General features: G+C 42.1%; 1 protein-coding gene across 2 annotated transcripts; it reads left to right on the forward strand.

The window, feature by feature from the left end:
* Positions 1–2606: 2606 nt before the first annotated feature.
* Positions 2607–12153, forward strand: LOC100823202 (centromere/kinetochore protein zw10 homolog). Of its 2 annotated transcripts, none has more exons than XM_024454871.1 (14): positions 2607–3223; positions 3316–3459; positions 4192–4365; positions 5078–5236; positions 5883–6113; positions 6203–6313; positions 6524–6616; positions 9288–9383; positions 9803–9931; positions 10205–10282; positions 10465–10623; positions 10695–10848; positions 10939–11105; positions 11866–12153. In XM_024454871.1, the coding sequence occupies exons 1-13, from the start codon at positions 2687–2689 to the stop codon at positions 11079–11081; spliced, it is 2208 nt and encodes a 735-aa protein (XP_024310639.1). In that variant the 5' UTR covers positions 2607–2686; the 3' UTR covers positions 11082–11105; positions 11866–12153. The 2 variants fall into 2 exon arrangements, with proteins under 2 accessions (XP_024310639.1, XP_003577491.1); XM_003577443.4 differs by having other exon boundaries at positions 10939–11021.
* The last annotated feature ends 303 nt before the right edge of the window (positions 12154–12456 follow it).

A 12456-nucleotide genomic window follows, 5' to 3' on the forward strand; every position in this document is an offset into this window, starting at 1 on the left:
TTTATTTTTTTTTAAATACCAGGAATAGGCGGCGCCTCTCTACGCAACGATTGCGGATTTGTCCAAGTTAACATGCCGACATGGCAAAAGTTATGCTCGAAATGAGGATTTTAGATTAAACTGAACATAAGTGACAAGTTTCAAGGTCGAATTTGACCTTTTGCAAGCTGATGGACTAAAGCGGATCATCAATGCCAATTCTAAGAACTAGCTAGACATCTTGCTCTTGTATTAATGCAGGCAACATTTCATCAAGAGTGCTTAAAACTGTCTGATCATGTTCAAAACTTAAAGGCTTGCGTTGTAGGAAAACAAGCCAAACATAATTGATCATCATTGAAACAAGGAATTTGGATGCTAGGGGTACGAGTTGTGAAAATTGCCGAACTTTAAAGTGACTTGTTCTGATTTTGGGAGTTTTTATTTAAATACCATGAAGAGACAACGGCTCTCTCACGTGTGCGACAATTGCGATTTTGTTCGATTCAGCATGACGAGGTGGCAAAAAGTGTGCTCAAGATGAGGATTTGGACCAAACTGAACCTAAATGGCAAGTTTCATGGTCCAATTTAACCGTTTGTAAGTTGATGGACTAAAGTGAACATCAATGCCGTCTAAGGACTACCCAGACATCTTACTCCAGTATTAAACCAAGTAACAATGGATCAAGAGTGCTTAAGGGTGTCTGATCATCTTCAAAACTTAAATGCTTAAGCCGAACATATTTGATCATCATCAAAAACCTGAGGTTTTTTGTGCAAAAAAACTGAGGTCTTTTTAGTTTGAATCCAGATGTACTTCTTTCCTCGAAAAGAAAGGCAACCCTTCGGCCTCTGTACCGGTAGATGCACACAACCGTAATATATGTAAGTGTAAAACATCATTTTGAAGAGTGAACCACGAACAACAATAATAGTATTACAAGCCAAGAGTGGCTAGTAGCTCATGTACCAGACAACATGTTACAAACTTGCCATGAAAAATGATTGATAAATCATGTGTGACCATCTCGAAATTGTTGCATCTATAGTTCAAAGAATTCCACAACTGTGTAAGCTTTAGTGGGACCAGGTATAGATCCCTGCAAAAATGAGGATTCTTTTTCTTATAAAACCATGTCATGTTGGCAATTTAATAATAACCAACAAATAATGCATGCATCCATCAAATATGAGCGATTTTATTGGTCTACTTAACCATGTAATGCAGTTTCCAAACATATTAGAAATGCCTCGCAGAAGATTGAAGGCCACAAAAATGACCCGCCAATGATGAGGCCACACGGCAAGAGCGAAGAAGAGATCTTTCATCATTTCCTCTTCGTTACAAAAGCAACACTGTCCCCCTTTCCACCTGCGTTTTGGTTACCTTTTGTGAGGATCACCTTTTAAAAAAGGCACCACACGAAGGATCTTGATTTTGAGAGGTACTTTGAGCTTCTACAGTCACGGGTTTTTCGAAACAACCATTAGAATTAACCAAAGCAACATACATGACCGTCATTGTAAATTGATAAAATGGGTGCAGTGTCTGTCCAATGAGAAGCATCCAGCTGGTAACTGAGATTAATCACGACGATCGTGCCCGTCAGGTCATCCAAGGAAACAATTTTGCATCTTTAAGAGCCTATCGGCAAGCTACACTCGACGGTTAAGCGACCGGTTACCTCGCTCAGTAATATGCCGATCACATAGAGGAAGGATCCTAACCACACATCCTTCCAAAATCGAACGCTTGTTCCACTTATAGTAAAAAAACTGAAAGAAAGCCGGCCTGACTCTCATTAACCCATTTTAGAAAGGAAGGTCGGTGAGTCTCAATCAACACGAGACAAAGCTTAGATTGGAGATACATATAGCATATCAATTCTTGCCACAAGCCATCCCCTTCCATGATTTTATAGAGCCACTTGCTGAATAAACACTTGTTGTTTTTATCTCACGATTCTTGATCCCGGTACCCCCTTATTCTTGTAGCCCACGGATAATAGCATTAATAGCCAATCTGTAGTTCTATTATGATCATCATTTTGACGGAAGAAACTTGACTAATATAAATCCATCTAACAAAATAGATTTTCTAGATGTTGACAAAATTATTTTGTAAAGTGTAGTTGGTATGCCCCTTTTTTTTCTATGGTATATTTCATTTGGAGTTCCATGAGTCCATTTGGATTGTGATCAAGCATCACTTTTTTGTTATGACCAAATAAATGGTTTTTGTTTGGATGATTGTTGATTTTTTAATATACCAATACTTCCTTTAGCACTTTGGTTCATTTTCTGGCGATGTTGGTGGGCAACTAAAACCTAGAGTAAAATTCTGATTAGTCAGTTTTTTAGTAAGACAAACCTAGTTTAAAACCAAACACATCTTATGATTAAGAACTGAAACAACGATAAGAATTTAGGAAAATTATTTTTTATAGTACTTCTGGTCGGAATTATTTGTCGAAATATCACATATATCTATACGATTTTTACACAAAGATATGTCCATATTTGGATAAATTTGAGATAAGTAATACCGGTCGGATAGAGCAGCATTATTCCCGCATTCTCATTCTCATATAAACCCCCTCCTTTCGCCATTTCTCAGACAAGTCATCGGCAGCTCAACTCCTCCCACGAGTCAGAGCAAACCCGTTCGGATCGGCCCCGCGCCCGCCACCACGTTGTCGGCGGCGATGGCCGACGACGTGCGCGAGCTCCTCCTCTCCACCACCGCCGACGCCGACCCCTCCACCCCGCTCTCCGCGCCCGACCTCCGCCTCCTCATCGACCGCCTCCGCCTCCGCTCCGACCGCCTCCACGCCTCCGCCCTCTCCTTCGCTTCCTCCAACCGCGAGCCGCTCGTCTCCGCGCTCCTCCGCGCCGCCGCCTCCGCGGCCTCGTCCGCGTCTCTCCAGTCCTCCCTCGAGTCGGCGCTCTCCCCTCTCTCCTCCTCCCCAGACCTGTCCGACCTCAGGTCCCTCTCTGATCGCCTCCTCGCCGCTCGCCGCGAGCTCCGCGAGCGCCAGGAGCACCTCGCTGCCGCCTCCTCCGTAGCTTCCCTCTCCGCGCGCCTTCGCGCCGCTCGTGCCTCGGCCAACCCGCTCGCTGCCGCCGCCGCTGCCGCTGAGCTCAAGCCCCTCCTGCTGGACCCTGAGGGATCTGGATCCGGTGGGGACGAGCCAATCGTGTTTGGGCTTCTTCGGGACGAATGGGAGCAGCTCGTCGACGAGGTGAGGGGTGTACTGGTTTGAACTGTCTCGCTTCATCTTAGGAGCTGCGTTTTTGCTAACTGCTGTGCTGGTTGCTTCCGGTTATGGTGCAGCTGCAAGTGGGACTTGCAAAGAACGTGGAGGAGTGCGTGGAGTTTGCACCGGAGGGAGGGAAGGTGGTGGTGAGTGCTGCGCCGAGAGGCAGTTCCAGTGGCGCCTGCGGTGTTGAGCTTCGTGTGGCACTGCAGGCACTGGAGGTGAGGTTTATTGAGAAATTCCAGCTGGGCTTGAGATCTACAAATTTGGACCAGAAAACATATTTTGGAAGATAAGTATGATCAGGAGATATGCCGAATTTAGTGATCAACAATAAATAATTGCCTTAGAATCAAGTGCATACTTCATGCCCTAAACTTTTGCAGTTAGTTCAAATTGGACATTTGTAACATCAAATGGGTAACATTATGAAGCCTTTTGATTCTTGAATAATGAATAAAACTATTGTTGAGGATGACCACTGGCCAAGCATTCATGAACTAAAGGTCATGGTGGTCAATTTCAGAGTTCCGGTATAACACATTCAGCAGTTAACACAAATGCAGTTTAAATAAACATACTTATCAGTTACGTTGTCCATATGTGCCTCGGCAAGTTCACCATTTGGCCTTTTCATACCCATCAAAGGTAAGCTGGCAATTCTTCACTGCACTGAACTGATTTTTTGTATTTCTGAACCGGCCTTCTTAAGAACCGAAGAAACCATTGTGATTGACCATGTCCATATGTTACATAGTAAGTAAACCAAACCAGTTTAGTACATGCAGGTGGTACTTCTATCTATCTATATTACTATGTTATGAAGCTCCACCTAATCAGTTGTTCATATCTCTTCTAATGTAACTGTTCTGTGAGCTTGACCAAATTCCTTTGTAGAAAAATATTGGGTAAATGTACCACTTTCTCATATCTTTGTGTTGCTGAATATGCAGATAATTGATTCCTTAGACTATGGGATGGCAAAAACTGCAGACTTGATGATAAAACATGTCCTAATTCCAGCAATCAGTAACATATCAGTGACAGTTTCTGTAGAAGTGCTCGAGCAAGGTGGTCCCACAGCCCCAGCATCAGTCTTGAGTATAGTCCCTTCAGAGGAACTACAGGTAATAGTTTCGTAGTGTTTCCTGCTTCATCAGAGCTAATTGTTCTTGAACTATGTTTGCAGAAATGAATAAAACTTATTTTAATGCTCTGTTTGATTCAAAGTATCTTTTTTGAGGATTACAATCCTTTAAGAATTTGTCCTATGTGGGTTGTTTGATTATTGGATCGCAATCTGTAGGTTAGGTTCCTTTGCACCACCTTTCATTGGAAAGTTCCTGTTGACTCCAATCCCTTGGAAAGGAAAAATCCCTTTGTTTTTCCTATGGTGTAACCCAAACACCCTTTGATCTGAATTTCTGTATTGTAGTCCAACTAATCATAACACTGCAATCCTACATTTTTCCTATTTCTGCATTTTTGGACCCTGTGAATCAAAGAGGTCCATACATGCTTGATTATGTACCACCTAGGCAATTGTCAGTTGTGTACTTAGGATTCTTTCAAGTTATTACCACAATATGCATGTTGAATAGAAGTTGAATTGAAGATGACATTTCTTCTAAAGTAACAGTTCTAAAACTTCAAATAATTAAATCATTTTGGCTCTTATCTATTTACCGAGTAAGTAAAATGAGGTCTTTGTACATCTAGAAGACTCGAGCTATCAACCATCAAGCAATCACTATGATTTCACAAATTACGGCAGTGTAAACTTGATTCTTGTTTTTTTTTTCTGGTTGTACTGGGCATAATTGGTTGTTATTGTTCAAGGGCTGCAAAGATGGTTCAGTTCTTTACTCAAGAATAATTGATGTCATCAAGTTTGTCCACAAGTTCATTTGTCTGGAGAATATCACATGGATGCAGTCCTTTGCAAAGTTAACCTGGTCAAGAATTTCTGATCTGATTATCACGCATTTTCTCTCCAAGGTATGCTAATTTATTTGATAAACTAATGCTTGGGAACTGCTTGATTTGCTGTGTTTCTACTGCTGAGCACTAGCAGCCTTTTTACTGATACAGGTGCATGTGTCTGTTCATAATATCCTCTTTGTTCAATGCCAGTTCAATTGGCAATATTTCTTTTGTTGCATCAAGCAATCAACTATACTTCGATCTATCGACTTATGAGTTGTGATTGGATTTTTGAGAAATACAATTTACTATCAACATTGACCACTTCTAACTTCTGTGAGAACTTGACAAGACTAGAGTTGTATGCTAGAATCACTATGACTTATATTTCACTCTAGTTGTACATGACACAGTATCAGGTCACTAAAGCAAACATATAACTTAAAGATTGAACTTTTTGGTCCCATGGTGAGAAGAATTCAGAATTTTATCATAAAAAATGAACCAACTGGCCTATCACAGCCTACAAGCAAATTTAGTTTCTATCAGCTTCATTGTTTAGATTGTCTTGTTTGAGGACATGTGCTTGGTAATCTCTGTTTGTATTTGTAAAGAAAAGTATGCCACCAGATTTTTTTTCTGCAAGATTCCCTGAGAATAATGTTCTTAATTTCTTATATACTTTATAATAGTTGGACTGATTATTCAATCATGTTTTCAGGCTGTTCCTATTGAGGCATCCAAGCTAATTGAGTTCCAAGATGTTATAAGAAGTACAACTGAATTTGAGAACACCCTTAAGAATATGATGTTTATATCGCCTGACAGAATGGATGGCAAGTTGACCCAATTTGTTGAGAATGTTGAAGTTCATTTTGCCGTAAGGAAGAGAAATGAGATCTTAACGAAAGCAAGAGAAATTATTGTACAGTATGACTACGACAATCCTCTTGTGAGTTGCTTTGGTTAAATCTATTTTTGTTGTAGGCAAAATACTGAGCAGGCTAATGTGGGATTCATTAATGATGCTTGCTATTACAGGCATCAGATGACCGAGGAGATTCTGTTGTTGATTTACTTTTCCAGCCAGAGAAGTGTTTTGTATCCAAATCAGCGCTTCAGTTAATGAGATTGGTCCACGGAGCCCTCAAGGTACGCCTGCCTCCAAATTCTTTTTTATTTATTTGTTATCTAGTAGGTTTTAGCACAATTGTTTGTACTAATGTAACATGTCATTATCGTTCCTCATCAGTCACCTTTCTGTGTTCAAATGCTTCCTCCCACTTTTCAGTATTTGCATGATATAAACATTTCTCATGCATTTGATGTACATTCGTTCCTTCTGTTGAATAATCAGTGCAGGATGCTTGTTTGTCATCCACAAGAGTTGCAAAGGAGTTCTGCCATGCTGCTAGGGATGCGTTGCTCTTGTACAAGGCTATTGTGCCAGTTCAGGTTTGTGCATGCACTAACTTTGCATGGTAGTTGTATGTTGTGTCATGGGATTGACATATGAACCAAATTTCCGGTGATGATAGTGTATGCCATGCAATCATACCATGTGTATCAGAGATCATCTACGATATTTCTGAGAGAAATTTTTTCTTCTAGAAAACACAAAGCTTGTGTCTTGATGCATTGGTAGAAGAAAAGCTATGTAGTATGTGCAAGCCCAAGAAGGCGGACGTTGAGATTTAAAATACTACACGCCTAGGTGCTAGAAGCTGCCAGAAGCAGTGTTCCGAGCTCTGCTGCTCCTGCCGCACCCAAAGTTGCACCTTGGCTTTGATAGCGTTAACCGCTAAGAAGGCCAGCAGCTCGGGCTGCTTGTTGTTGAAGGTGGAGGCATTGAACTGTTTCCAGATCCACCACACCGTGAGCATAATCAAGGACGAGGTGCCCTTCTGAGATGCGGTAGAGGTGGAGCGGATGGCCAAACATCACCAATCCACAAAGTCATCTCCGACAACCAGCGGCCTTGTGGCCGATCGGATCCAGGAGAGAACCTCATGCCACAAGGTGCTGGAGAAGGGCAGCCAGCAAGAAAAGTGACACATGGCCTCTACTGATTGGGTCATACAGGATGCAGGTTGCGACCTGCTGCAACCCGTGCCTTGCCCACCGCTTGGCTTCCCAGCAACGGTGCTGGCAGGCATGCCAGATGAAAAATTTCAACCTAGGTGGGGCCCATGACTTTCAGTTTAGCTTTCAAGACCATGAAACTAGGGACCGCGAAAGAGCGTCTTGTAACATGATTTGGTGGTGGTCTGTCTATCGGTAGCCAGTGCCACACCAACGCATCCGGGGAGCCGGTGAGCTGGATACCACAAATCACCCGCCAGACTTGGATGTACTGCCAGAACGGCAGGGCCCCCTGAATGTCAGTGATCCAGCCCTATCAGCTAGTGCCTCCTGAACAGTGTGGCACGAGTGATGAGGTTGAGGAGCTCTGGCACAAACTTTGAGATGGCCCTCCATCTAGCCACCTGTCCATCCAGAAGAGGGCAGATGCTCCGTACACTGTCTTGGTGAACTGCATATCGAGGCCCCGCCAGGGACGCGAGGGATCTAAGTGCATCCTCCAGAGCCAGCATACACACAGGCTGATCGACGTGAGAGCGAGCTCGTGAACCCCCAATCTCTTGTATTGCATCGGTTGGCAGACCTTGGCCCAGTTGATGAGACAGTGGTCACCCTGGGCGCCCTCTCTGCCTTTCCAAGGTAACCCCCTCAGGATCTTGGTGACCTGCTTCGCTTTCTTGTAGATTCCCATGACCAGAAGCTGATGCTGGGGGATCGCTGACAATACCGCCTTCAACAAAGTAGCCTACCTGCCTTTTTCATCATGGTGCCTTCCACGTTGGCAGGCAGTCCGCAATCCAGTCAACGAGGGGTTTGAAGGCTTTGTTGGACAGCTTAAGGATTCCGAGTAGAGCAACCGAGCGGAGACACCGAGAATTTGGCAAGTTGCTGTGCAGCCCTGACGTTTGGCCGAAGAACGTGAACAGGCCGCGGACCGCCAGCAACTCCGATTTCCAGATGACAGAAGATAACGACATCGTCCGCTTAGAGCGAGACGGATGCCGCCTAGTTGCAGGGTGCTAGGCAACCTGTAGGCCGACCTCCCTAGCCTTGGCTTGGATCCGGTTTAGTGTATCGATGACCAGCACAAACTACAGAGGTGAAAGTGGACCCCCCCCCCCCCCCCCCAGCAAAAGGCCCTTTGGTGCCAAATAGGGCATGCTGGACTCACCGTTAATCAACACCTGCGTGCTAGCCATGGAGAGGAGGATGGCGATCTACTTGCGGAAACTCGTACCAAAACCCTACTCGCCACAACACCTCAAAGAGAAGTGCCCAAGTGTCAAAATGTGGATAATGCTGATAGGATGGTAGTCCTTCAGGGCAGAGGCTTCTTGGGCAGCAGGGTAAGCAGTGCCTGGTTTAGCCTCTGAAAGCCATGCCTGCTGAGCGAGTGGAGCTTCGCGGTAGAAGCCATCATATTGGCCTTCACGGTCTCCCAGCAGGCCTGGAGGAAAACTCTACCGTGAATCCATCACCATCAGGCCCCGAGGCCTTACCATGGGTAAAAGGTGCACTGTTTCAATAGTATAAAGTTGTATTTCAAACAGTTTTGAGTTCATGGTTGAACACTGGACTTTTCTTCCCTCCATCTGCTGTTATAAGAGCATTTTGATATCAAGGGTCCATGCTTTATGCTATAGTTAGTATTTAGTGAAAGGAAAAGGTACGGGAAATAATGTTTGGCTCGTTGATGTTTTTTCTTAGTCTGTGCTGTTCACTTGAACTATAAACTACACCTTTTATTACACGGGGTTGTGGAATAACGAATTCTTATTTTGACTGCAAATGCTGTATCAATAGATGGATTTACATAGACTGTTTCATGAATCATATGCCTACATTGTTCCTGTGTGATAACATTTAGGGAATCTTACTTTTCATATATTTTAGATAAATTGTTTCCAGTGATTCTGTCATTGCTTCTCATTATGATACTTTCCTGCAATCAGCTCACACCGTATTCTACTCTTCAGTTCTTTGTTTCGGATACTGTTTTTCACCTTAATACCGTAGTGACTGATTAAGCACTTTTTTTCTGAAGCTAGAGAAGCAACTCGGTAGTATTAGTCAGGTGGCTGCCATCATTCACAATGACTTCTACCATTTGTCCCAAGAAACTCTTGGTCTTGCATTTGAGGTTTGTATATCCTACTCTTTGCTCCTTATCATGATTTACCTTGGATATTGATTTAAGTGAATATGTGTTTCGAAATCTTTCCTACATAATACACAGATTTGCCACTATGCATCGCCTCCCATGTGCATGCTTAATTTTGTCCTCTACTTCCCTGAGTTTCGTTTGGAAATTGGTTTATATATTTGTCTTTTTTCAAGCAACTGTTAACAAGTAAACTCAGATATTGTTTTGCATTCTAGATTTATGTCTTGTATGATTTGTGCTAAAGTAAAGGGGAAAAAAGAGTCAGCCACATACTGCTGTACTTATATTTTTCCTCTTTTGTTAGCAATCTGACTGAGTATTTTCCCGTTTGAGGTATCTACATGTTTTTAAGATGGAAGTGCATTTTACTAACTTCTCTTGATGCTTCTGTCCAGTACCGTGCAGATTTTCCTAGTGGTCTACAGAAATTAGTTGTTTTTGTGGATTTAGCTCCGATCTTCTCCCAGATGGCAGATAGTGTACTAAGAAGACAAATACAGCTTGTCGCTGTTAACTTAAGCGAGGTATTTCCTTACCTTTTTAAAAAAATCCTTGCAGTATAAAATGATAGATGGTAACTGGCTGTAAAAAGTCTGGTTCTGAAGAAGTGTGCGGAATCAATGAACCGTGTGGTAGAAAACGCAGGCAGTATTTCTTTTCTGTCTGGTTTCTGAACCCTTGCGTCCCTCAAAATACTTTGTCCCTCTTTTGACATGACCACATGCATGATGGCATCTCTTTCTTTTCCTTTCTGTGATACACTTGTTAAGTTTCTAGTTTACCACATTATTTTTCAGGCCATAGATGGTGCTGATGGTTTTCAGAATACACACCAATCTCAGCATTATGAATCAGCAAAATTTAGTATTGAGCAGGTATGTTTCGTTGCCGAAGAATATGAGCTACCTAGAAGAAATATGGCAAAACAAATATTACACGGATTCTCTTGATATCTTATTCGTGACCTAACTTTTTTCTATTATTTGTGTAGTGCCAAATCCTCAAAAGTAATTAGTTTTAAATTATCAACTAATGATATATTGTGACCAACTTCCAGGTTGTATTCATTTTAGAAAAGATACACATTATGTGGGAATCGATACTGCCTAGGTCAATTTACAGGAGAAGCATGTGCCATGTCCTTGGACCTGTCTTTTCTAGAATTACAAAGGATATGCTTATGATAGATGACATGGCAGCAGAGGAGACCTTACAGGTGATAATATTCTCCCTGAAAGGTTTGAGCTGATCACTCTTGACGTTTATTAATATCTGATTCGCATCCAGCTGCAAGGTCTCATACATTTGGCTCTTGAAAACCTCTCCTCACTATTTTTGTCCCTGGTTGAGAATGATGGTGATGGCAAGTTCTTGGATCATGATACTTGGATCCAGCTGGATGAAAGTGTACCATCTTTAAAGAAGTTCAGAAAGCTAGCAGGTACGTTTTGTCTTTTGGACTTATTTATCTTAACATGCTTATATTTTTTACATTCTCTCCAATAATACGGAAAACAATAATGTTGCTCAGAGTTGCTTGATATGTCATTGAAGTCCATCACAGCTGCTTGGGAAAGTGGGGAGCTAGTTAACTGTGGTTTCACATCATCTGAGGTGCGGAGGTTACCTTTCCTGTTTATCTTGGAATGGAGTTCAGCTAATCATGGTCCTTGATAGTGCTCGTCATCTGTTTTGTTGGTACTACCTGTTTTCTATTAATTTATGCATGCCTTCACTTCATGGTGTCATTTGAGAGTATATCCTTATTTTTGTGAACATATATTGTTCATGGGGTCATTTGGAGTATATCCTACTTGTATTTTTAGCACATTTTAGAGACCTAGTGGTAATAACGTAATGGGCATGTGAAATCAGCCTCCGAGAGCCAGTGGTTGCAGTAGAGTGTCGTCAGGGTTCCAGAAAATCTAGCACGATTTGATTTGATTTCTTTACTTGCAGACCTGCTATGTAGCTATTTTAATGGATATAATAATCATATGGAAACCCAAAGGTTCAACGATGGCAAGAACAGCTGCGTGCATTTTTGTCTCTGTTGTAGCCATTAGGCTGCAAACTCCTATAATTGTCGGTTTGCTCATTTTCTTGATGAAAAGACATGCAGAGCTCTCTAAAAAGAACCACACACATCTCGTTTCTAAATATAAATTGATCCTGTTGTGTTTGTTCCTTTTATACAACCCACTAGCCCAGGACCAGCAATTAGGAACCATGTAGTAGTCTACATTGGCTGGCTTTGCCCCCAGTAAGATCTGTTTTTTCACAAGTTCAAGCATGACCTGTTTCTAGTTTGGAATAATTCGTTCAAGAAGTTTCAGCTACTAATTCTTGCCACTTCTTTGCCACTTCTCTGAATTTTGTAAGGTTAAAATATGCATTATTGGTCCATTTTGAATAAAACTATCAGAACGGAATTAACTGATCCGTTTCCTTTGCGCAGGTGCGAAATTTCGTCAAAGCAATTTTCGCTGATTCGCCTCTTCGGAAGGAGTGCTTAGGATGGATCTCTAGGACTCCAGCTTAGGATGCGGGGACAGACTGCTTTTGTTGATTAGTGCGCCTTTATCATTGACCTCTCCCCATCTGATTTTGTAGACACTTTATTATGTGACTAGCTGATATCAATTGGCGTGCGGGTTCAGTTTGCATCAAGGGAGAGTTTATTGTCTTATATTTTCAAAGCCCAAAACTGTAACCACATCAATATATGAATTCTTTTAGATGATCAGAGAGTCATGCCCCCCTGGTTCCATTTTCCTTGAAAACGAAACCACCTCACGAAACCCCATGTCCAAAGCATATGTCCAGCTTCACAGAGCCACACAATGAAAGTAAACGAACAGAAACTAAAGTGCGGCACAACACGATAAACCTAAATACTACCTCTGATCATACTCAAATTTGTTCAAATACGAATGTATCTATTCTTAAAAAATGTCTAGATACATAATATTTTGATAACAATTTAGAATCGGGGAAAGTACATATTAATGAGCTGATGTTCTTTATCTGTCATCGGCAGCTCTAGTTG

Source organism: Brachypodium distachyon, chromosome 4, assembly GCF_000005505.3.
Source record: "Brachypodium distachyon strain Bd21 chromosome 4, Brachypodium_distachyon_v3.0, whole genome shotgun sequence".
NCBI lineage: Eukaryota > Viridiplantae > Streptophyta > Magnoliopsida > Poales > Poaceae > Brachypodium > Brachypodium distachyon.